The sequence below is a fragment of the Muntiacus reevesi genome, chromosome 8 (assembly GCF_963930625.1).
Source record: "Muntiacus reevesi chromosome 8, mMunRee1.1, whole genome shotgun sequence".
Classification (NCBI taxonomy): domain Eukaryota; kingdom Metazoa; phylum Chordata; class Mammalia; order Artiodactyla; family Cervidae; genus Muntiacus; species Muntiacus reevesi.
In genome coordinates, this window is record NC_089256.1 from 14,131,942 (window position 1) to 14,158,716 (window position 26,775).

The following is a 26,775-nucleotide window of genomic DNA, read 5'->3' on the forward strand; positions in this document are numbered from 1 at the left end:
ACACACACACATACACACCCTGTTTTCAACCACACAGGCGTTGTTTCCCTGTACTGTACTGTCAGGGTAAACAGCTGTCTTTTACTAGCCACCCCCAAAGTAGCCCCTGATGGCTGAGATGTGGGCATTTAGTTGATACATATATATATACATATACATATATATATATGTATCACAGATTTCTCGAGTTTATAATTTAAAAGAAAGGGTAGAGAGACAAGGGCTAAAAATTCGCTGGCTGCCTTCATTCATTGGACATGCAGGCTGTCTGTACCCTCCGGGCAAGGGCAGGGGCGGCAGAGGGACAGAGGGCAATACCACTTCTGCCCTGAGGAGGGCGCTTCGCGGGGAGTCCAGCAGTGATGATCAGCAGGGATGGCGGGGCTTGGTCTCTGCTGGTGCAACCCCCAAGCCTGGGCCTCGCTATCAGTGCTCCTGAAAAGTCTGCGCCTTGAGAGCACTTGGGTTAAGCGGTCTAATCTGCTTCAGATTCTTCACACCGTGCCTACCCAGAGGCGGACTGCTGGTCACCCAGGGAGGGACCCGTACCCCTCAAGGACCTGCTGAGCAAGGATGTGTCTGCCCAGCTGTGAAGCAAAAATACCCCCGCCCCAAGGAGGTCGGGTGGGAAGTGAGCCTCTTCGCCCTCCATCCAGGGATGAGCAGGGCTGACGGGGAGGCCAGCCAGTCACCCTGCTCTCTACCCTTCCCTTCCTGGGCCGATCCGGTGCGCAGGGCAGGAACTGAGCTTCTTCCTGGAGCCGCCATCGTCACGGCTTCACTGCTGCCGGTCAGCCTCAGCCCCACCCTTAGAGACCACAGCTCTCCTCTCCTTTTCGAGGCAACCTGCTTGCGCTGCCGGTGACCCCGGACCGGGTCTCTGTGGCTCCTGTCTCTGCCAACAGGCTGTGCTGGTGCCCCGCCTTTGCCCCAGGGGTCTCCGCTGTGACCTTCAGGTAACCACACTCGCCCCCTCTCGTCCGGCCTCTGTCTGCGAGCTTCCCGCTGCTCTGGGGCGCGGCTGCACCGCCCGTGGCAACGCGGCGAGGCCTCCGACCGTGAGCCGCGAGAGGAGCGGCCGCAGGTCGCGTGGCTGCTCCATCTACGCGGCCATCCTGGGGACCTCTGTCCTGCTCTGGGAAGCCCGTGGGGTGTATTCCTCGACCTCACTGAGCTGACTAAGGCCTTCCATGTTTTCCTTCCTCTTCTGTAAGCATCGACAGACGGTAGCAACTCGTTTTCACAGGTATACTAGGTGTTTTCCTTTCTTTTTTTTTTTTTTCATTTATTTTTATTAGTTGGAGGCTAATTACTTTACAATATTGAAGTGGGTTGTGTCATACATTGACATGAATCAGCCATGGAGTTGCATGTATTCCCCATCCCGGTCCCCCCTCCCACCTCCCTCTCCACTAGGTCTTTTCCTTATGCACAGGGTAATATGCTGCCTCACCAATGTCCACTGGCCACGCTTCTAGCCTCTCTTCCTGTTCCCACCCTCCGGCAGCTATTTTAAAATAATCAGTCACATTAAATAGCTGAAGTTCCCCTGGCCTTCTGAACTGCCCTCCCTTCTTGGCACGGCTTCCCCCTCAAACAATCCCAGCAGTTATAACCAAGTCACTTAACCACTCTGTCTTACCGTCTCCACCTGCCAATAGGGATAATAATGCTTAATTATCTCAGAGGGGCGCACGAGGCGCTGCTGACTGATGCTGGCAGCGTGTGAGATGTGCCAGCGAGGCTGCTCTGCCTGCCTCCTGGCAGGAGCCCTGTTCTCCAGGCCGCCTGTCCTCTCCGGCAGCAGTGAGGGAGGGCAGGGCCAGCCCCAAAGACCATTCCGGGAGGCCAGCTCCTCCAGAGCCCCTTCTTAACCAGTTACATGAACCAGGGGAGGCGAGGATGGCGGCCATGGGTCCACACCTGATAGAAGGTGGAGGCGGCACTTGAAAGCGGCTTCAATTCCTAATCCCATGCAGCCTTTTCCTCATAGCAGATAATGAGAAAGAAGCAGGAAAGATAAATGGAGATAAATGTCCCTGAATATGGAGGACAGGATCTTTTCTATCCAAAATGGGGAAAAAAAGAACTGATTTCTGTTTCACTTTTACAGAGCACAGAGCCACTAGTTTCATCATCACCTCTAGACTGTCCAAGTCCCAGTGAGTTTAGGCCTACAAAAGACCATGTGACTCTATCGCATTTTTGATGTTTGGAGAGCCTTTGTTAAGATATAAGAATACTAAAGCATACCTCAAAGTAAAATGAGAAAAAAACACGTGTTGCTTTCTTTTTCAAATAAAGCATTAACAAGCAGAGTGTACTGACTAGACCTAAACTAAGAAGATTGGTGGTGGTCCCCACATAAGGAGGGGCATGGGGTGGTGGGGGGAATCTCACAAACTGTGGCAGGAGTATACACTGGCAAAAAAGTTTTAAGAAGTGAACTTTTTTCCTACCCGAATTTGAAATATGCAGTTCTTAACATCACCATGAGGGGCAGCTGAACATCATGTGCTCAAATGTGGTACCCTGAGAAGGACACACCATCATTTATGTAACGCATAAAGCATAGCCCAGTTCTAAGCATGAGGAGAGATCAGACAAACCCCAAAAGAGGAAGCTTCTATTCAAAGTAGGGGCAGCATTCTTTAATAATGACAATATCACAAAAAACAAAGAAAGGCTGTAAAAGTGTTCTCGATTAAAAGAGACTTTATCAACATGACAATGAAATGCAATATCTGATCCTGGACTAGATCTTGTACTAGAAGGAAAAACTGCTAAAAAGAACACTGGGGGTCAGTTAACAGTATTAGAATACAGACAGATTTAATAAAAGTACTTTATCCATGTTAAATTACTAAAGTTGACAACTGTACTTTTACAGTTATTAACTGAATATTTTCCTATTCTTAGGAAATACAGAAATATATACTGAAGTATGTGGGATACTTCATGGGGATAAAAGCCATGATATCTGCAGCAGGCCTTCCAAGAGTTTAGAAAAAAACTTTTTTGGTGGGGAGCAGACAAATAATAAAGAAATGGGGTGAAATGATAAGAACAAGTAAAAAATCTGGGCAGAGGTTATATGGATACTATTTGTATTATTCTTGGAACTTTTCTTTAAGTTTGACATTACTTTAAAAATTAAAAATGTGCAAATTCTTTGGCTCAGCAATTATTTTTCTTGAAGTTAATCATACAGAACTAGCTATGTAAGTGTGCAGAGTCATCTATATAAGAATATTTAGTAAAGCGCTGTTTGAAATAACACAACATCAGAAGCTGCCTAGATAGCCATCAAAGAGAGTTTGTTAAAAAAGGAAAGCTTGTTAGTTTCTACAGTTCATTCATATGAAGGATGCCTGATAAAAAATCTGAGAAACCTACAGAGGTAGCAGCAACAGGTTTCCAAAAGCAGGAAGTAATGCACTAAGCAGGGGAAAACTCATATCTATGATACATTGTCAAGTGACAAAGCAAGGCAATGAATGGATTGGTTTGTATATTGAGACTATTTTTGAGACCATAAAAAATAGAAACACAGACACACATACAAGCTGGGAAGGAAACACACCACACTATTCATGACAGTGACTTCTAGAGATTGGGAAGGGAGATTCTCCTTCACCGTTTAAACACAATTTTAAGTATTTATTTATTTTTTAAGCATTGCTTTTAAAAATAAACCAAAATATTTTAAAAACAAAGAGACTTCTTTGGGTCCCTTTGTTCAGATGAGCTGATGTTTCAAGTTGGACCCATGAGGCCCTTCTTCCTGCCTGCTCTGATCGGTCCTCCCCGGGTGTGGGGGCGGGTGGGCAGTGAGTTGGGGTGAGGACAGGCATAAGTCTGTGAGTGGGGCCTGTGATAACAACCACTCAGAGCCACAGGGGAAGGGTCAAGTCTGGGTTGGAACAGCAGGAACTGAAGGGTGTCTCCCTCCTGCTGTGAAGAGCCCAGCTGCACTGGGACAGCCATCTCACTCCCTGGGTTTATGGATTTCTACTCCGCTCAACACTGACCAGACTCCTACTTGGTATTTCAGATCTCTAGCAAGCATGTCACTCATTAATTCATTTCTTAAGTCACTCCGCAGTTACTGAGCAGCATGCGGAAGCTGAAGTAAACGAGGAAGCCAGGCCAACTGCGGGGAGAGACAGATGCAGGGCTGGCTGAGACAACGAGGCCTGTGGCAGAGGCTTTGAAGAGCCACTGATCAGCCTGGAGGAGGGCACTGATGTGAAGGCAGGTATAGGTTGTACAAGCAGTGTCGAGAGCACGGTGAGAGCGAGTCTGTAGGCTGAGCTGCCCACGGCTGTTCCCAGCCTCTCATGCTCCTTCCTGGCCTTGGATTACGCTGCCCCAACTGGGCTTGCATACAGAACCTGCTTGGGGTGTGCTGGGACCCCAGCCTGATTTAGACTTTAGTCAGTGCTGCTTGTATCTTGTCTGTTCTTTCCCTTGATTAATCTCTCTATTTTCTGATCTACTTTAGGATTGATAGTTTTCTCATTTCTTAGAAAATCGACTCCTGGAGAGCCTCACACATTCCCAGGCTCAGCTTTCTCCCAACTTGCTGGGTCTAAACCCCCGGTTTGCCTCCCTGCCTATCCTGCTTGAGCCCATAGGAGCCCAGGGCTGGGTGGTTTGGGACCACCTGGATTCTTCACAGTAGGAAGGAGAAACCCATCAGTGTCTGCACCCTGAACTTGACCTTTTCACTGTGGCACTTAGTGGCCTCCCTAATCTCGCCAGAGCCTTGAAACTCTGTCTGGAATTGCAAGGTCAATTCCATTCCAAATTTTCTGTAATTGTGAGAGTCATGGGAACATTCCCTGCTGAAGTCCAAGGCTCTTTCTCTTCAGAGTTTAGAACCCATTTTATTTGGAGCTGGTAAACTGTGCGCACCTCCAAAACAATTCCCAGATCCATAGTCTCCTGAGGCCTGGGAACCCACTGTTTTATAGGAGCCCAAAAAGTTCAGGAGACAGTCTTCAACCACAAGACAAGAGAAACTCTGGCAACTTCCCAAGACCTGTGGCCTCTGCACATGGTAAGCAGAGCCTGCTCATCTGGGCTTGGTGGACAGCTTCCCAGTGGTTCTACATCCTGTAGGAAACATTTCAGTATCTCTGGAGGCCTCTCAGACTTTCACATTTCTGGGCCTTCCAGTGTTGTGTTTTACTACCTGGGACCAAGGATGGGTAAGATCAGAACAGGGCAGGGTGGAGTGGGGGGAGGGAGGGCATCCTAGCTCTGGAACAAAGTAGGCATGAGGCAGAGAAGCAGGAATTAATGAGCCAGCATATTTGTGGGACAGATTGGAGTTTGTCTGCTTCTCCCCTCTTCTACCCTCCCCTCAAGTAAACCAAGTAGATCAGAAGTGTGGGCACCTTTGAAAGGTCATAGCCTAAAACAGGAATTGGTAACCTGGGGACAGATGAGAATGTTAATGTTTCTGGCCAAAGACCATTCCAAAAGTTCTCAGGCAAAAATCATAGAGTGTGATCTTCAGAATGTTATTAGGTTGAGATTCCAAGCATGACAAAAGAGCATTTATCGGTTTATGGAACCAGCATTGAAAATATTCCCTTTGTCAATGACAAGTGCGGTCTGGTGCCTAGAGTTGGAAAAGGTAATTTTGCAGCTGTGGTAGTACAGACAGGTTAAGACAAAAATCATCAGTGAACGCTAAAGCTGAGGAAGAGAGAGTGGGTATTTTGATGAAGAACAGGGTATTTTCATAGCCTCACTGTCTTCCCACAGACTGCGCATCAGTTACAAGAGGAAAAATATGTAACATATATTGCATGTAAATATACACTGGAGAAATTGGAGAAAACCTTGAATGGGTAACCAAATTAGTAAGTCCAGCGAGGGGGCACATAGGCATGATGTGTCTTGAGATATGATACTTTAGGAAGAACACACATCACTTACATAGGCTGTGGCCAAGAATGTAGAAACTGAATCTAATTGTGATGAATACCAGAAAAAACTCAAAGGAATAACGTTCTATTAATGAGAAAAAAGTGACTGTACTCTTTAAAAAAAGTCAATGTCAACACAGACAAAGAAAGACAATGGAAATATTCCAGATTGAAGGAGACTGAAGAGATATGAGGGCTAAGCTCTGATTCTGGACTGCAGGTCCTGGAAGGCAGTCCCTCTTCATAGAGACTGATTTGGAGAAAATTAAAAATCTTATCCATAGTGTAGGTGTCTTCATCAAATTATCCAAATAAAAATTTCTCTGAAATATCATTTTCAAATGATCAGGTATCTAAAGAAATTCTCTGACCAAATAATGGCATTACCTTTTGAAATTGTTCCTACAGAAAAGCCAGTGATGAGTGCCTCCAAGCATTTTTATCATGACTTCAAATGTAGGCAGTAAAGAAAATACAACATGGATAATAACCTGGCTTTGATGCTCCCAAAATGTAATAAAACTTCCCTGAATCTTCCTTAAAGACTGATGGTGGGCATGATCTGAAGAGTTTCTTTTAGGCCTGAAAAAATATTGATATGATTGGTGGAATAAAAATATGGAACACATAAAATGACCCACTGTCATCAAATTGGATGATCTATTGTCTTCAGGTACTGTACTAGTAGTGGCCAATCCCTTGTCTGCAAGGAAACCTTGGTAAGAGTTCAATCTAAAACAGAGTAGAGTAGGTGTGTGGTTGAAGCTGGGTGGTAGTCTAAACCTAGCTAGGTTTCCCCATCTCCCTGGCAGGGCCCCAACCCAACCCAGTTCCTATAAATTCTAGGATACGGAGCTGACATTATTGACCACGTGAGTTGAAAGGCATTCTAGTGATTCACATTTTTTTCTTTCCTTTGATTCACATGTATATTCTAACATAATTGCTTCTATTTTGATCTTATTAAGAATTGCAAAAATATTATTTGTTGCAAATGGTTGGGCCCAGTGATGGTTCAACTATTTCTTAAGCCTAAATGAAGGATATGCTTCCTGTAGGTGACTGAATGAACTCTAATATCTTAATACAGGCTTTTTTTTTTTCTATAATGCCCTATATATTTTTTGAAAAAACCTTACACTCTGCAAAATTGCACAATAAAACAAAAGAGACTATGGGGAAAAAATTGCATTTGGAGAAGACCACTCAAAATATAACAAAAACACAACAGTCCTAGTAAAAATAGCAAATAGGTAAAGTAAAATCTGCATTTGCACCAGTCAGTTGATCCTTTGCAATCAAAACCTGGATTTTGTGCTTCTTCTTTGAATATGTAGGTCCTGGGAGGCATTCCCATCCCACAGAGATCAGTTTCATTAAAATTAAAAATCTGACACACAGTATAGACTTATTTATCCAAAATATTATAATTTAACATAAAGGGCATTCTTCCATAGTCTCCTCACCTTTTTGTCTCAGCTTTATCAGGTAGCGGAGTAGAAAATATAGTGGTTCTAAAAACTACTAAACCAGCCACTACTTGCACTACAGAAAGACTTTTCTGTTAATTTCAACTTTTTTCTTAAGGTCTTCTTATGATGCTAAGGTTTTTAATATTAAGAAATCTTGCCCCTCATTGCTTTATGACATGAGTATCCCAGGAAAGGCTCATACGAGAGCCATTATACTGACATTGTTCCCCCATTAACCAACCACATATTGAGTGAGTTTGCATTGAAGAAACATATGCTATAAGAGAACAGCTATATCTCCATTTCTGTTTTTATGAGGAATCTCAGAGGAGGTGAGAGCAAATGAACATTTATCAAGGATCCACTGGGTACTCTGCTGGACACTTGGTATATTTAAAACCGTTTGATTTTCACAGTCATACCTTATTAGAAGTAGGTTCTTACCCTTGTTTTATAGATTAGAAAACAGGTTCATGAAGCAAAAATCTCACCTGGTTTACATAATATATTAGTAGCAGATCCTGGATTTGTACTTCAATCTCACTGCCATTCAAGTTTGTACTCTTTATATTACATCAGTCAGATTTTAATGCAAGGATCCCACCATTTGCATTATTAACTGAGTGTAACTTTATTGGAACAGATTTTCTCCCCAAATCAGGTAAAAATATTTCACTAAGATTCAAAATAATTGATTCTATTTCATCGACTTTTATAGTAATCTGTATTTTGTTACATTTTACAGGACTTTAGAAATTTATTAAAACACTTTCAACACAATATTTTTCCTTTGATTTCTACAATCAATAGTTATGTGATATAGAAGGAGTAAAATATCCTATTCCCATATGACAAATAACAGCCTCAGAGAGGTAAAGTGACTTTTACCATAAGTTAATAATTTGGCCAGGACTCACCATGTTTTCTGGCTAAAAATTCAGCCTTGTTCTTATAAATGCTGAGGGGATCACCCTTCAGAATTATCTACTGTGAAGCTCTATGCTTTGAATTGTTTGTCATTAGAGCTATTGGACCGAGTTATGCTACACGTTTTGAAATGTAATGAAAACATTGAAAAATAAAGCAAGGAAAAATAATTTTAGTGTGTGTGTCATTTAAGATAATGATTACTGGTAGAATGATGCATATCAAAAGCCAATACAAATAAACAACAAAAAAACCCTGAATAATGGATTTCAAATGATGATGTATTCTAATTTACTAAAATAATTTTCTGATACTGAGAACTATTGTGGAAAACTAATCACTATTTTAGAATAATAGAACCATAGCACGTGTAATAGCAAGTAATTTAGGAGGAACATATGCTCCCTTAAAGTGATACTAAGGAACCAGCCCTTCCCCTTGCCCAGGCTTTTGCTCCCACCTTTCACCCCATTCCATCCACTCCTGTCCCAGTGTTTCCTGGCCAAATCTCTGCCCTTCTAATTTCTCCAGGTAGAATATCTAACTACAAAGCCATTTCATACTATTTTATCAGTGATGATGGTTTAAAAGCATATGAACTCCCATTGCTGGGCAATAGAGAATGGAGCCTCCCTGGATTTTCTGCCATCCTCTACCATCCTTGTGCATGCTCAGTTGCTCAGTCATGTCTGACTCTTTGCAATCCCATGAACTGTGGCCTGCCAGGCTTCTCTGTCCATAAAATTTCCCAGTCAAGAATACTGGCGTGGGTTGCCATTTCCTTTTCCAAGGGATCTTCCCAACCCAGGGATCAAACCTGCATCTCCTGCACTGGCAGGAGGATTTTATTTTTTACCACTGAGCCACTGGGAGAGATCCTTCAAGTGTGCAAAATCGCTTCCAAAGAAGTTAAAAAAAAAAAAAAATGATGGTGCCTAAAGTCAAGGCCCCATGGCCACTCCTGGCTAAGGCATGGGCCAGAGCCCTGGGGCGTGTTCTCAAAACATACACCTCTAATGGTCAAGAAGTAAAAAGATGTGTGCAGACAAGGCAAGTATCTTGTCCCATCTGGCATGGAGTAGCAAGATGTGAAGCTGCTGGGTCAGGCCCAGGCAGAATTGGGCTGAGGCTTTGCATGTTAATAGAAAACTCTCAGAAGGTTAATGAATAGAAGGTCAGCCTTGTTCTTGTCACTTGGGTCACCTTCTCTCATTTCTCCCCACTGCTCAGTTCCTTGGCCAACAAGAGAAGAAAGGAACGAAGATCTGACAGGTTACTTTGAAAAGCCAGTCACTGCTGACCAAGAAAAAAAAAAAAATCCACCTCCAAGAAAGAAAGGGCTGGCCAGGAGGAGAGGCAAGCAGCTTGTAACTTACAAGCTGAATCCATGGGCTTTGAACTTTTCTTTATGCCTTTTTCCCTTTTTTTTATCAAACACCCATATGGCATGTGTTCTCTAAGTGAGCAGTATTAGTAGAAGTCTCCACGGATCTTTTCACCAGAGTCTTCTTTTTCCGTTTTGTACTCTCTTGCTTTCTCACAGGAAAAGGGTTTCCTTGAATGCTTTTGTGGGAGGATTAAAATAAAATCTTCCCTCTGAAATCCTCCCCACATATTCCCCCGGAGCTAGAGTATATGCAGGATAAGGCAGCCAACTGACCTGTGATCAGCTCTCTGCCTGCTCTTTCCCCTTCTCAATTTGCTCTCTCTTCCTCTTACTTATACTCTGACTCACTCTTTCTTTTACCTCTGGATCTATAAACGACTCTAGAAGAGAGCTCCTTGACTTCCTTCAGATTTTTAAATTCAGTTTTCCCAGAGGAGATGTAATATGCTCAGCCTTGATGAAAATCACTCTTGTTTCCATGTGCTCTCAGAGGGCTAGATGGAAGGGCCTGGTTTTCCTTTCTTGGATAAACACCTTGCCTTCTAGAGATTCGCTAGTCCCAGAGGCCTCTCTGTGAGGAGACTCTGCCCTGCGCAGGGCTCATGAATCGAGCCCTCTCAGGTGCTAAATGCCCTACTAAACTGGGAGCAAGCACCTCGCTGTCCCCAGTACCAACTTCTCTAATGACACAGAGGAGGCCTGCAGAACTAGGGGGAGATTGCAAAGACTCCAGAACCTCCTTCTTAAAAGGACACAGGTCATTAGATTTAGGGCCCACCTTAATCCATCCCATCTTTACTTGGTTATATCTGCAAAAACCCTATTTCCAAATAAGATCACACTCACTGGTACTGAGGTTAAAACTTCAATGTGACTTCTTTTGGGGAAATACAATGCAACTAATAACAGGGTCCTTCCAGGGCTAACATGCCATGATTTTACTGGTCTGCACACCCTCTCCCCAAAACCAGCCTGTTTACAAGTTGGGAGCACACTGATACACACATTACTTTCTGACCTCTCCCATTCTGATCTGTTCCCCTTTCTGGAAAACCCTCAGCTTCTGAGCCCTTGTAACCTTATTCATTTACCCATCCATTCATCCATCCTTCCATCTATCCATCCTTTCATCCATCCATCCTGTAAACAGTTACTGAGTACCTTTTATGTGCCCAGTTTTACTGCTGAATTTGCCTCTAACTCATCCAGAAACTTACTCCACCCCTTCTCTCATATCAGCTGAAAGCCATCTCTCTTTTCTCTAAGCCATGGCTCCAACTTGTATTTACTAAGCATCCAATCAGGAAAGTAAGCTTATATCTTGGTGAATGATTTACAGATACTACTGCCAATCAACATATTAAATATAAATAACGTTTATTCTCCTTCCCTAGCAGAGGTCCTTGGCTCTTGCAAGGAATCAATGATCCTTGATTGACAGCTTCATTGACTTCTTGACTCACTCTTTGGGACTTCAACTGAGAAGGTGAAATCTGGCTCTCCACCCTGTGCTGGGTGTGCTTCAATCCAGGCGCCCTCAGGTTTCAAGCCTTCATTTCTGCATAGGGGCCTCCAGCCTATTCCCTGAGGGTCTGGGTCAGGGTCTCATTTACGGCTCCTCCTCTCTTCCTACCCCCAGTCCCACCCCTAGAGAGCAAAGGCTGGAGCAAAGCTACTGGGAGCCCACTTGTGTGGCTCATGGTCCTATCCCATGAAGCTGACTCACCTTTCCTCATCATTCCCACACCATCCCTTTTGAAAGTTTTTCTTCCTGTACAGCTGATTCTCCCCCAGCTGTGCTATGCACCAGCTTTCCCAGCACTCTCCTCCCCTCCACACCCTGACCTTGCTGAGATGGTCCTCATGGGGCCCTGGCTTCACTCTTTCCCTAATGAACACCTTTCCACCTCTGAGTTTCAAGCCAGACGTTCCTTCCTCAGAGTATGTAACACATGCTTGATATCTGTTTCATCATGGCACCTAACAATTGTAATTATAGCATGTAACTACTGTAATTACATGGTTAATTGCATTTGTTGTTTAATGCCCATCTTTTTTGCTAGGAAGGAAATTCAAGGAGCTCAGGAAGCATCTGTTTGTTTCATTGCTGTATTTTGTACACAATAGGTGCTTAATATGTGTTTGCTGAGAATGACTGGTGGAGGCATTGCAGGGGCCTGCACTTTCCTACAGGTGGCCGGCCCCTCCTGCATGAGGACAGGCATGATGACAGGCACATAGGGAGGAGGCTTTTCCTGGCTGAACCCACACATCAGGCTCAGAGCAGAGAGAAGTGCTGGCTGAGAAACCTGACCTGGGCCTCGCTCCACTCCCCAGGGTACGAGCTGGCTCAGGCTCTGAAATCCCATCCTGATTCCACTCATGCTAATAATACACTGGCCTTACTAATAATAATTATGCTGAGTCTTTTTCAAAAGGGCATTTCAGTCAGGGTCTAATATCCCTAACTGAGCATCTGGTGACAAAATGATCTTGGGAGAGAGAGCAGTGGAGCAGAAGCAGGGTTGCCGCTGGAAGAAGAGTGATGTCAGTGGCAGAGCAGGGGCTAGGGAGGCGGCATTTGAATGATTCAACCCTCAGCTTAATTAATGCAACTGGGGAAAGTCCAGGGGACCGGGATTCGGTTTTATTCTGGCTGCAATTAAAGCGGTTCCCCTCTTTTCTTTCCTTGTTTCTGTTCTTCTGCACTTTGTCATCCACCCAAGAGAGAACCTGTTACCCTAGTTCAATGATTGAAAGACGAGCAAGGAATCATAATTTGAAAATGGCCTCCTGAGGGAAGCCCGGGATCAGACCAGGAGGAGAAGTATGATTTAAATGCAAAAACCGCCGAGAAGGGTGAGGAGAAGGGAAACTGGACCTGAAGTCACTGGGCAGACAGCCAGCACACCTTTCTCATTTGGAAGGACTGAGCTCCTAGCCTGAACCCAAAACATTAGGCAGAGGGACAACCTTCTTAGCGGCAACTTCTGAAGGAGAGCCTGCAGAGTGCGGACGGAGGGGGCTCTCTCCTGGAGCCTGGGAGGAGTGATTGTCTCTGCGGTAATTTTCTGCTTTCCAGCATCTTTTAAGTATTAAGTGCACTATATGACAAACAAAACAACAGCAACAAAACAAACGAAATGACCCCCAAACAAAATAGAAGGCTTTAGCAGTATCACTGACTTCTCAGTGGTAAGGAAAGGAACAGCCTAGCCCTTGCCCGGCAGCAGCTGGGAGGGTCCCTGTCTGCATGAGCTGTCTCAAAGTAGCCCTGGGGGTCTGTGTGTTCCTCTGTGTCTTTGATTGTGCTAGGGTATCTATGTGTGTATACTGCACTATACCTGTGTAGGTGCCTGTCCACACGATGTGTGTGATGCTGATGGAAGTCACTCACCACAGGCTTTAAAAAAATTCACATATACATTCACACACACTATTGAGAAAAGAGGAAGCAAGGGAATTCCAGAAAAAAAAAAAAAAAAAACCAGCTACTTCTGTTTCATTGACTGCTCTAAACCTTTGACTATGTGGATCATAACAAACTGTAGAAACTCTTAAAGAGATGGGAATATCAGATCATCTTACCTGTTTCCTGAAAAACCTGTATACAGGTCAAGAAGCAACAATTAGAACTTTATATGGAACAATGGACTGGCTCAAAAGTGAGAAAGGAGTATGACAAGGCTATGTATTGTCACCCGGTTTATTTAGCTTATACACAGCTTACATCATGCGAAATGCTGGGCTGGATGAGTTACAAGCTGGAGTCAAGATTGCCAGGAGAAATATCAACAACCTCAGATACGCAGATGATACCACTCTAATGACAGAAAGTGAAGAGGAACTAAAGAACCTCTAGATGAGGGTGAAAGATGATTAAAACTCAATATTAAAAAACTAAGATCATGGTGTTGGGATTCACATCACTTCATGGCAAATAGAAGGGGAAAAGGTGGAAGCAGTGACAGATTTCCTCTTCTTGGGCTCTAAAACCACTGTGAATGATGACTGCTGCTAAGAAATTAGGAGATGATTGCTTCTTGGAAGGAAAGCTATGACAAACCTAGACAGTATATTAAAAAGCAAAGACATCACTTTGCCAACAAAAGTCCACATAGTCAAAGCTATGGTCTTTCAAGTAGTCATGCACGGATGTGACAGCTGGACCCTAAAGAAGGCAGGGCACCAAAGAATTGATGCTTTCAAACTGTGATACTGGAGAAGACTCTTGAGAGTCCCTTGGACATCAAGGAGAGCGAGCCAGTCAGTCCTAAAGGAAATCAACCCTGAATACTCATTGGAAGGACTGATGCTGAAGCTGAAGCTCCAATACTTTGACCACCTGATATGAAAAGCCAACTCAAAGGAAAAGACCCTGATCCTAGGAAAGATTGAAGGCAGAAGGAGAAGAGGGTGATGTAAGATGAGATGTTTGGACGTGAACTTGGGCAGGCTCCAGGAGATGGTGAGTGACAGGGAAGCCTGGCATGCTACTGTCCATTGAGTCACTAGGGGTCAGGCACAGCTTGGTGACTGAACAACAACAACACTATTGATACTATGGGGATCCCAGGTGGTGCTGGGTGATAAAGAACCTGCCTGCTAACGCAGAGGACATAGGAGATGTGGGTTCAAGTCCTGGGTCAGGAAGATCCCCTGGAGGAAGGTATGGAAACCCACTCCAGTATTCTTGCTTGGAGAATCCCATGGACAGAGAAGTCTGATAGGGTATGGTCCATAGGGTCATAAAGAGTCAGACATGACTGAAGTGACTTAGCATGCACATTGATACTATATATAAAATGTAAGCTACTGAGAACCTACTTATAACACAGGCAACTTTGCTCAGTGTTCTGTGGTGATTGACACAGCAAGTAAACCCCAAAATGATGGGATATATGCATATGTATGGCTGATTCACTTTACTGTACAATGGAAATTGACACAACATTGTAAAGCAACTATACTCCAACAAAAATTAATTTAATAAAATATTCACAGAGGCTTCCTATTTTCACCTAGAATTCCCCTAACAATTTGTCACCCATGAGGGCTGAAGATTGTACCACTGGCTCCTGGTGAACAGAAAGTCTGGGCAGCCTGGACGCAAGACGGCTGTGCTCCCAGCTTTGCCCTCAGTCCCCTGCTTGTTCAAGTACAGTGATACAGGTCTTCCACTCCTTCAGAGTATGTCCAAGCAAAGGCGGTCTCAGACTGGTTTGTGGTACCCGCTTCCCCTGTGCAGAGTGGGCTCAGGACCTGGCATGGGGAAGGGGGAGGGCCTCTAAGGCTGAGGCTCTGACCCCTCCATTGATTTTCTCTGTCAATTCCCTCTTTGAAAGTCTCCCAAGCAGGTTCCTAGAGAAAAAAGACTCTCCATCTCAGACATGCCCCTCAGGCACCCTGGACAACTTCCCTTCCTTAAGCACTTATTGGCTTAAAGAAGATGGAGGCTAAATAAGTGCAATGTATAAAACCTCTGCACGCTGAACTTCAGTGACTGGACAGTAACCATGTCAAAGAAAATGATGGAGGTGTTAAGTCGTGTAAGTTTGGTGCTATGGCATAGAAGAATCTCAAAGCTGAGGGTAATCATCAGTCGGTCTCCAACTCCTCAAAACCAACCTCAGGATCTTCAGGACTGATTCAATCAGTTACGCTTCTCACCCCCACCCCCATCCAAAAGAGAGCTGATGAATGGGGCTGGGGTGAGGCGTTCAGATCTGGGAAATGGGTTAATAGGTGGAGCAAAGTAGCAGGGTCAGATGGGGTGCTGAGACCTGGAGGCATATGCTGGTGTGGGGCTCTGTGGTGGGGACACTCACAGGTGCGGTGCCCTCTCTGCCTTCTCAGACACAGGTGATGCTGGACTAAGGCAGGGGGGCTCCAGTTCCTGCAAAGACACAGTGCCCAAGGGTGTCCCCAGGACCTGCATACTCCCCGAGGCTTGGGGAGAGAGGAAGAGGTCTAGGATGGCTGAAAACACATTTTCCTTCCTAGTTTAATTGGACAGGGGCTCAGTATCAGATTTACTCTGATTTTTGAAAAACAACTGACATGTCTTGCAACGTAGGTTTGTGGGGAAATTTATGCTTCCTCAAACAGTTTCAATGCAGACATTCTAAAAGTGAGGCCCAGCACTAGTGGTATCAGCATTATCTGGTTCTTGTATGAAATGCATATTCCTGGGCCCTATCTCAGGCCCACTGATCAGAAATTCTGAGTGCAAGACCCAGAAATCTATGCTTTCCTAGCCTTCTAGGGCATTCTGGGGCACAGGGAAGTGTGAGAACCATGGGTTTTATTTTTTAAGATTTTTCTTTTATGTGGACCATTTTTAAAGTTTTAATTAATTTGTTACAATATTGCTTCTGCTTTATGTTTTGATTCTTTTGGCCATGAGGCTGTACCCCCTGCCTTGGAAAGTGAAATCTTTCAAAATTCTTCCATGCCGATCCTGTCACGAGGGGCCTCAGTTTTCCTTTTGAATATCAGCTTTTCCTGGGTTTCTAGAAGCTCTCTGCTCTACTGTTTTCTGTTTTGGAATGACTCGGAAGAGGGAAAGTCACAATCTTTTTTACTAGCCAGCCCTGGCAACGTGTACCGGGGTGTCTTTCTGTGGGGTTTGGATTCTGAGAGCCTGGAAGCACTGGTGGCAGTTCCCACAATTATTGCAGACGCTGTAACCAGCGCAGGACTTGCATTAGGGGTTGTTTCCAGTTTATCACAGGGAGTTGTATGAATCTCATGATTCTTACAAATCCTGTCTTAGGGATGAGGAGACCAAAGGCTAAATTTATAGGGCATACTGCTAGTTGCTCAGTCATGTCCGACTCTTTATGACCCATGGACTGTAGCTTGCCAGGCTCCTCTGTCCATGGAATTCTCCAGGCAAAAATAGTGGACTTGGTTGCCATTCCCTTCTCCAGGGGATCTTCCCAACCCAGGGATTGAACCTGAGTCTCCTGTATTGCTGGCAGATTCTTCACTGTCTCAGCCACCAGTGAAGCCAAAGCATAGCTTGAATCCAAACCCTGCACATTCCTACCATGTTCAAAGAACCATTCTGCAACCCCAGAGTGGGAGAGAGTTCTAGAAAGATCTTTTGGTCACCTTCCCAGCCCACATTCCTGAAGACATGGGCAGCATATCATGGAATAAAGGCCAATTTTTTTTGTGAAAGGAGAGGCCCTAGAGACTTCAGCAGGAATTGATCATGGCTAGAATGGATGCTGTCTCCCAGAAACACAGTGAGGATGCAGGCTGTGGCTAAGGTGATAAGTCACGGGAATAATGGGAGAGGACAAGACAAGGGTCCTGCCTCCATGGTGATGGGTGACTGAAATTCATCACAGGGGAACAAGGGCCTCTGCAAAGCACACGTGGAGCAGATTCAGGAAGAGCCCTGGGGCGAGGTGCTCCAGAGATGGCTTCGGGGGACAGACTGACCCTTGTCCCATAGGGAGGGTGGACCCTCCATGTCCAGTGCCCCCGGGGTGGGGGGCACTGTGTCTGACACAGACGGAGCAGATTCTAGAGGAAGGGGCCCAGCTGAGCCATCCCAGAGTCCGACTTCATGGAAAGCAGGGGTGGCAGTAGGGAGTGCGGCATGTGAGGGAGAGCTGGGCAGCCCGGAGATCGGCTGGCTGATCACCTGAGAAGATGGATTCTACTTCCTGCCAGGAAGGGCAGATGCCCAAGAAGCAGCTCTGTTTGAGGTTCACAGATGGGGACAGAGCAGGCAAGGAACATCAGCTGACATTTGAACAGAAAAAGCCAGAAGGAGGGAGGCACAGGCAGGCTTGGACAGAAGGGAGTCTCAGAAAAGCAGAAACACCAGAAACACTGGGAGCCGAGGCTGAGACAAGAGGGCTGAGAGGCAGGCAGAGCAAAGGGGAAGGTGCTCTGGAAGATCAGAGGCACCTTGAAGACAGAGTTCACTTCACATGAAACAGGGAGGCCTGCAGGGAACAGCATTGAGGGAAGGCCTGGGCGGGGCCAGAGACTTCCTAGAGAGATAGCCTGGGGCTCTGAAGGATGCGCAAGTTGACACTGCTTTAGCAGAAGGAACCTGGCTGAATACTAAGGAGCTCACATACTCCGAATACTCTGAATACTAAGATTCTGACAAAGGGATGAGATGGGGCCTCTTCCTACTGATCAGAAAAGAAAGCCAGGCATGCTGGAGCAGAACTTTTGACTTACCCAGCAGAAAGCTGCCACACAGACAGGGTCCGTGGAGCCCTGTGAGGGCTCTACCAGTGTGGGCTGAGAAAGCGTGAAGGTCAGGTTTGTGAATTGTGTTTGTGAGCCCCAAATGCAAAGAGTTAACCAAAGATGTGGCACTTTCCTTGATATGAGTGCCTTTTTGTGCTACTAGTATGTGAACTGTGAAGTCAAACACAGAGTGGGTCTGTAACTCAATCATGGTGTCATGGACTAAATGTACATGTCCTCCCCAGATTCATATGAATTCATGTTTATATTTATCACATAACCTTCAATGTGATGGTATTTGCAGGTGGGGCCTTTGGGAGGTAATTGGGTCTAGAGGAGGTCATAAGGTTGGAGACCCCAAGATGGGATTAGTGTCCTTATAAGAAGAGGCAGCAGGAAGAGGAAGAGAAACCAGAGCTGCTTGCTTTCTCTGTCTCTTTCTCTGCCTCTGACTATCTCTGCCATGTGAGCATAGAGCAAGAAGGCTGCCAACTGCAAGCCAGTAAGAGGGCTCTTGTCAAGACTAAATTTGCCAGCATCTTGATCTTGGACTTCCCAGTCTCTAGTTTCTCCAAAACTGTGAGAAATAAATGTTTAATGTGTAAGCAACCTAGTCTATGATATTTTGTTATAGCTGCTTAAGCAAACTGAGACACATGGAAATGTTATTTTGAATACCCATAACAGCATTCAGACATATACCTGCCAAAAGGAAGATGGTGCAAATTGTTGCAGGTGTTGGAGTCCAGCTAAGCTCATTGATCTGTCTCTCTGGAATGTTAGGAGCAATTCAGAACTCCTCCCTGTTTTAGTGGGCTTATTTCAATCATAAGAGCACAAAGGAACAATTCTATCTGTTCATTATACCAGGAGCCTGATGGGAAGGAAATGCTCCTGGGGCTAGAAATAGCAATTTAAAACAGAGAAGGAAGACCTGGGGGGAAGCATGGTAGAGAATTAAGACAGAATAAGAGATGAAGGCTGAGGGCCTGGTAGGAAAAACTAGAAAACTTTAATAGCTATGACTGAGGTCTTCACTTATAAAGTAAAACAAGATGTGTTAGAAGCTGACAATGTTTAAAGATCTTGAAAGAATTGCATAAACAGGGAACTTAATATGGAGCAGAGCTGGCTTAAGGGCTATTTCATGGATCTGCTGATTAAGGGTTATTAATAAGCCGAAGGTTCCATTTCTAGTGTGGAGGAGTATGCCTCTGACAAACAGATACTCTGCAAATTAAAACAAAATACAAGAGAAGAGAAAAGGAAAGAAGAAAAAAAAAGAAAGGAAAAACTACCTGAAGGTTCCAGAAACTGAGCAGCACAAGGTAAGTCTTACTTTTTGCAGTTTTGCCCTGGGGCAGCTGTCCACCCAGTAGCTAAACCACAAATGGAAAAAACCTACCATCTTTCTGGCTGATGAAACCAAGGAAGGAGTCCTGGATAATCAGGGATGCTGGAGAGCTGGGGAAGAATCCCTCAACACAAGAGAGCCAGGGAAATGGAATTCCAAATTCTGGGTGTAAACTTTCCTCAATTCTATGGCTGACTCCTAAACCATGCAGGCATAAGATAGACTGAAAGCCACAGAAACTGAGCTGTTGCCCACTGCAGACATAATAGAGTCTGCAGGTTGAGTATAACATGTTAATTTCCTGCTATATCAAAAACATTAATACTCTTTGGGTCAATGTTACAGAATTCAAAGTCTCTATATCACATAATAACATTCATAACACATGTAATCCAAAACTACTAGACATACAAAGAGCCAGAGAAATGTGATCCATCTTCATGGGGAAAAAAGATGCCAACCCCAGGAAGACCTAGATTTATGATAGTGGTTACTATGGCTGTGCTCAATGGGGTAAAGAAAAATATAGTTATGATGAATAAAAAAGACAAGACATCTCGGTGAACAATTAGAAAGTATAAAAGAAAGATTCATAAGAAAGTATAGAGCTAAAAAAAATACAATATCAGAAAAAAATCTCTTGAGGGACATTTTCAGAAGAATGGAGATGGTAAATGAAAGAATCAATGAATTTAAATATGAGGAACGGAGAAGAAAACAAAGTGGAAAATAATGAACAGAGCCTTAGGAACCTGGGGTACAACCTACACATTGGTAATTACAGTCCTAGAAGAAGGGAAAAGGGGACAGGAAATAATATATGAAGAATTGTGGTTGAAAAATTTCCAAATAATAGTGAAAGACATAAATTTACAATTTAAGAAGCTTAGAGAATCTCAAAAAGATAAATTGAGGGGAGGTGGGAAACATTACCAGGCACATCATAGTCAAACAGAAAATAATGGGAAAATCTTAAAATCAACCAGAGAAATATATATCCATCCTAGGGTAACTATGAAAATTGTGAAGAAGTAGAGCTGAAAAAATATGTAGACAAATGAAAGTTAATAGCCTGCCCACCTCTGCCTAAAGATGGGGTAGTGACAGTGATGCAACATGGCCTGACCTCCACATCGCCCAAAGGCCAGCAGAGCCAGTTGGCAAACATGACACTTCTTTTCTGGATCTTTGGGAAGGAAAGGGGAAAGAAAGAAGGAGAAATAGGCTTTCTGGGACATCAGGAATGACCTAATATGAGTAGGGAGTCTGGCACACTGTGGGGCCAGGGAGAGAGCCAAGGTGTCCCAAGCACTGGGCTCACAGTCTAGAGACTAGACTGAAGGACCAAAGCTACATGAACAGGCTCTGTGACTGAGTAGCTCATTTGATCACTCTGGGCCTCAGATCCCTACTCTGCAAAGTGAGGGGGAAGGATTTACAGTAAATTCTTAGTAATTGCCTCTCTAGAGGAAAGGGACAGTTGAGCATTCATGCTCCTACTTCATTTTTGTGTGTTTGTGTTGTTCACTGTTGAGCTTCTTCATGCTCAGAATGAATCCCTTTGCCCTCTCTGTCCTCTCCTGAGTCAAATACATTTACACCCCCTGTTTTGATTCTTTATGCTGATGACTCCTCAATGCACATCTCATTTGGACTTCTCCCTCATGCTCCAAACCCATAACCAGCAGCCTATTCAGTAGCTCTACTTAGCCTACAAGCACATAAAAGTCAAAATTTTCTAAACAAGAGTCTCAAAATTTTGTATCAGAATCGTCCAGGAATCTGTGCCTCTGTGCTCCTTATTAACTCCAGGTAAACTTGATACCCACCAAAATTTGAGAAATACTTATTTAAACTAAACCCACAATTCACTCAAAACCTGCTATTCTCTAACCAGTTTCTTTCCAGCATCCCCATTCAATCAGAGAATGGCACCACCATCCACCCAGAGGCACAGTCCAAGATGCCAGGTGTCATCCTTGGACCTCTGTCACCCTCACACCCAAGTATCACCTACTATCAAGTCTTTTCCATGTTTCTCTCCTGATTCCTCTAGGTTTCATTCACCCCCACTGCCCTTAGCCTCCTAATACACATTGCTTCCACTTTTGCCATCTGTCCTCCACATTTGAGTCATGGTAAATGTTTTTTAAATATATTTTATTTTAAACAAGTTTCAATATCTAGAAAAGTTTCAAGATTACTACCAAAAATGCCTATACACTCTTCATCAAGATATTCCATTCAAATTCTTAAAAATTGTCACAGAAATGCCCTAGAGGGATCATATATATTACCCAGTTATCATGCCTCTTTAATGCCCTTCAATCTGGAACAGTTGTTGGCCTACTTAACTCTCATGACTTTGAAATTGCAAGATCATAGGTTAAGCATTTAATAAAGCATATCTCAATTTTAATTTTTCTGATGTTTCCTCATGATAAGACCCAAGTTATACATTTTGAACAGAGTATCTGAAATGCTATGTTCTTTCACTGCATCTTCTTAAGTGGCACAGTGTCTGTTATTGGTGGTGTGAACTCTAAACATTTGATTCAGATGGTGTTACCAGATTTCTCTGTAAAGTTACTTTCTACTCTTTTGTAATACATATTTTGGGGGAAATACTTTGAGGTTATGTAAGATCCCCATTTCTCTCTCCAGTTTCACCCCAAGTATAAGCATCCATTGATGTTTCTTAACTATTAATCTGATGGTCACCAAAGAGTGATTTTTCTACTAACATCATTCTTTCCACTCTTTCAAGAAATTCTTTTTATTCATTTATATTCATATCAGTGTTAACTACACAGTTCCTATCTTATTCAGTAGATTATAATCTGCTACCATCAGTATATATTAAGTTCTAAATTATCCTATATTTGGACACTGGGAAGTCCTTCAAGCTGAGTATTGTGTTGTTTTGACATATTACCATTATTCTTTGAGTACTTTCTTAATTTCTGGCACAAAACAATGTACATACTTCCTCTGTCTAGGCTCTGGAAGGGGCCATTTAGCTAGTGAGTCCTAGTTGCTGTTAGTATATAAGAGAATATAGAATCCAAGATCTGAGTGCCAGGTGTACTTTTTGCTACATGGGTGCCATTGCTTTGAGGCACTCTCAGCTCATATTTATTTATCTCTTTTTATATTGAAAACCACAAGTTTCACACTGATACCTCCAATTCCAGTTCAATTTTTTTAAACATGGAGAGGCTATTTATTCAACAGCAACTTTGAAGACAAAGCCTCAGAAGTCTGAGGGGATACATTTTCCCTATTTCTGCTTCAGTTCACATAATTCATTCTAGCTGAATTTCCATATTTGTACCTCCTTTTCCAAAAGCTTCCATTATCTCCAATATAATTTTCAATATACCTTATATATAGCTAATATCCCAATCATACTGGGTTTCCAGCTCCCTCACCTATGAGTCTCAATTCCTGCTAGGGTTTACTTCTCTAGGTCAGGACATCTACCTAAACTGGACCTGCCAAATGGCCTTTTGGAGAAAGAAAGAAGGAAGGAAGCCAAGAGAGGTTTTTTGTTTGTTTATAAAGAAGGGAGGGAAGATATTGGAAAGAAAAAGCAAGAGGAAACACCAGGCTATGTTTCTAAAATGGAAATTAATCACCTTTGGGTCATGTGTGTGCATCTGTGTACACGCCTCTCTCCCCCCACCCCTACCCCCATACACAGAAAGACCAACCGCTCATTGCTCTAAGGCAGTGAATTCCATCACAAATATCCAGGAGGCCCCATCTCGTGTAACTACTGCTGACCTCATTGGTCAGTTTCCCTTCTTTGTCCAAATGCCAAGTACAAATGTCCTCTCTCAGCTCTTCTAAAATTCCACCTTCCCTGTTGACACAAGCCCTTTGTATGTACTACTTATGTTTCTCAGTTCTCTGACCTACCTCATGCATTTGGTTGACTTATTCTTCAAATCTCTGCTGGAATCCATCTCCTCTGAAAGCTCTCCTTAATTCCCCTAGATCTAATAAGGCTGTTTTTCTTATGTATTATTTTCTTTATGCTGTCACAGAACACAGTGACTCTCATCTCAACTGTCAATTATGCACTTATTTGTGTATGCATCTGACTAAGCTTCCTTTCCTCATTCAGTTGTGAGTAATGTGAGAACAGTAATGCTGTCTCTTTTCAATCCTAATTGTGCCTCCAGATTGTAGCCCAGGATTGGCACATAGTAGATGATCAATAAACATTGTTCATGTGAATAAACTGCATTTTTAGAAACATAGTTTAGTCATCAAACATGATAATTTTCTATATTTTGAATAAAATGAAAAACATGGAAGAATAATATGGTAAAATGGATCCTGAAAGCTGTTAGTTTTAGGAGTTTATAAGCTTCATCATTTAGAAGAAACATATACAAAGTCACAACAGATGATCTAAATAATGTGTACAGGACAATAACATAGGAAGCTTTACATCCAAGAAACTTTCAATGTAAGGCATATACAGATTCTATGTTTGGCTCACATTATATGACTCAAGGTCATCAAGATGTCAGTCTTTCCAAATGTAGAATAGTGTTCCATTCAAAATTCATAAGTGAGTATATATGTATTACTAGGTAGTTTTAGGTAGATCACTAGACAAAAGTGATCTTAAGTTGAAAGAAAAGACATTTGAAAAGAGCCAAGATTTTTGAAAGAAGAATGAAGATACTTCAATTTATCCAAATAGTAAAACTCTTGCTAAAATTAATATAATCAGAATAATAATATCAAAGTAAAACTTGATAAAGCTACTATAATTAGAATAATATGGTTGGGCATAAGAGTAAATAAATTGACCAACAGAGGAGATTTTAGAATCAAAACATAGTTTATGTAAGGAACTTAACATATGATAAGAATGACATATGATCCAATAAAATATAGAAAATATCTTCAAATATGGTGTTGATATAATTTTCTATATTTACCTGCATAAAAACACAATAAAAATATATGTCCTAACATATTCAAGATCATATTTGAGAATAGCCCTGGTGTCTGCCAACAAGAGAATGGATAAATAAACATAGACTGTTACAGTAATTAAGAAAAAACTACTGCTTCACTCAGCAACAGGAAAGGATCTCCTACTCAGAATGCTAAAAGAAAGCAGTCAGGCATGAAGAGCATCCTGATTCCATTTATGAGGAGTTTTAGAAGAGACAAAAGAAACCTATAGTTGAGGGTTTATGAGCGGGTTGCAAGGCTGAGCCTAGGGGTGGAGGGAAAGGAAGAAGTGTAGGCAGCGGGTCGAGGGGGTAAGGTTTGGGGTTGCTGTGGCGGGGCTTGCTTCCTCACCCCGATATTGCTTTTTTCTCCAGGAAGGGCTTGTCCCAATCGGCTCTGCCCTACCGCCGCAGCGTCCCCACCTGGCTGAAGCTCACTTCTGATGACGTGAAGGAGCAGATCTACAAACTGGCCAAGAAAGGCCTGACTCCCTCTCAGATCGGTGTGATCCTGAGAGACTCTCATGGTGTTGCACAAGTACGTTTTGTGACAGGCAACAAAATCTTGAGAATTCTTAAGTCCAAAGGACTTGCTCCTGACCTGCCCGAGGATCTCTATCATTTAATTAAGAAAGCCGTTGCAGTTCGAAAGCATCTTGAGCGGAACAGAAAGGATAAAGATGCTAAATTCCGTCTGATTCTGATTGAGAGCCGTATTCACCGGTTGGCTAGATACTACAAGACCAAACGAGTCCTGCCCCCCAACTGGAAATACGAGTCATCCACAGCTTCTGCCCTGGTTGCATAAATTTGTCTATTGTACTAAAGCAATAAAAATCATTGTTTAACAGAAAAAAAAAAAAAAAAAAAAAGAAACCTATAGTTGAAAAAAGTCAGAACAGCAGGCACCTCTGTATTTGGGACAGGGGAAGGACATGAGGGAATTTTCTGGTATGATGACAAAGTTCTCTATTTTGATAGAATTTTGGGTCACATAGTTGTATGCATTTGTTAAAACTCTGTAAATGTACACTTAAGATCTGTGTACTTCTTTATATGCAAATTTTGCCTTAATCAAGGAAAGAAGTATAAAGAAATATATACATTCTAATTAAAAGACATATGCTAAAGTGTTTATGGGTGATGTGTACTAATGTCTACAACTTATCTGGAAATATATCAACAAAATAGGGTGGAGTGACAAATAGAAAGAGGAATGGATTAAATAAATAGTTACATGATAAATCAAACCTATCAAGATAATAAAACAGTATAGGAAATTTTAAAAGGCATTTTATAACCTTGGGATGGACAGAACTTTTAGAATAAGCCAAAAAAATCCAACAAGTAGAGAAAAAGATAGATATTTTTGACCAAATGAATATGAACCACTTTTGCAAGTGAAAAGGGTATCATAAATAATATTTTAAAAAGTGTATTCTTTTAAATACAAAAAAGAATTGTACTGGGACTTCCTTGGTGATTCAGTGGTTAAGAATTTGCCTTCTGATGCAGGGGACATGGTTTGATCCTTGGTCTGGTAACTAAGATCCCACGTACTGCAGGGCAACTAAGCCTGAGTGCTACAACGAAGACGCAGAACAGGCAAAAAGAAAAAAATAATAGAATAAAATAATCTTTATAAAAAAGAATTGTACTTTTTTGTACAGGAAAACATGAAGGAACTACTTGTATCATATACGGCAGAAAAAGGGTCAATATCTCTACTATAAAAAGAATTCCTATACATTTCTAAGAAACCAGAAAGTAACCCAATAGAGAAATAGGTAAAGACATGTGTATAGATAACTAGTGAAAGAAGAAACATGAATCCCAATAACTATGCAAAAAGATCTCTAGCAGTCAGTTGAAAATTCAATTAAAACAAAACAAGTTATCATTTTTCATCTTTGGATTAGCAAATTTTAAAAGATTGATTACTTCCAATGCTGGCGAGGATGTTGGAAGATGGGCACCATACATCTCTAGTGGAGTGTGAAGGTTTACAAACTTTCAAAGTAGCAACCTGGAGTAAGAATCTCCAAGAGACACACAAGACACAGAGAAACAGGCACAGTATGAGCCCATTTTTATAAAACAAAAAATTTCGTTTTGAGCAAAGATAAATGTGAAAGCAGACACATCTAACTGTTGAAACTGATGCTTCAGAACAGGAGTTGGTAAACCATTGCCTAAGTACCAAATCTGGCAGGTCACCTGCTTTTTTATAGCCCAGGGGCTAGGAATGGCATTCATACTTTTTTAAAGGGTTACATTTTAAATGGTTATATAATCATGTACATAATATCCTCATTTGGCCTCTTAGCCAGCAAAGTCTAAAATATTTTCTTTACGGCCCTTTAGGAAAAGTTCACCAAAGCCTGCTTTAAGGGAATTGTAGGTTCTTATTTATCCTCTTTTCTTCTCTGTATTATTCTGACTTTTATAATAATCAGGTATTGTTTTTGCAAGTTTAAGGGATATAGCTGGTGGGTAGATT

General features: G+C 42.7%; 2 protein-coding genes across 2 annotated transcripts in view; one reads left to right on the forward strand and one right to left on the reverse strand.

Moving 5' to 3' along the window:
• The window catches only part of EPHB1 (EPH receptor B1), a 318,420-nt gene that overhangs the window by 23,174 nt on the left and 268,471 nt on the right, over nt 1–26,775 (reverse strand). The window lies entirely within an intron of this gene.
• On the forward strand, nt 659–25,151 carry LOC136173509 (uncharacterized). The gene is made up of 3 exons (XM_065943195.1): nt 659–790; nt 906–1,146; nt 24,593–25,151. Exons 1-3 carry the CDS (start codon nt 659–661, stop codon nt 25,081–25,083), a joined length of 864 nt encoding a protein of 287 aa, XP_065799267.1. The 3' UTR covers nt 25,084–25,151.

What these genes read in the sequence shown, in the direction of transcription:
- LOC136173509 (XM_065943195.1), top strand. Translation starts at nt 659, where the DNA reads ATGAGCAGGGCTGACGGGGAGGCCAGCCAGTCACCCTGCTCTCTACCC. An exon ending in TCACGGCTTCACTGCTGCCG is followed by an intron (nt 791 to 905) that starts GTCAGCCTCAGC and finishes CTCTGCCAACAG; the next exon opens with GCTGTGCTGGTGCCCCGCCT. An exon ending in TGTCCTGCTCTGGGAAGCCC is followed by an intron (nt 1,147 to 24,592) that starts GTGGGGTGTATT and finishes CGAGGGGGTAAG; the next exon opens with GTTTGGGGTTGCTGTGGCGG.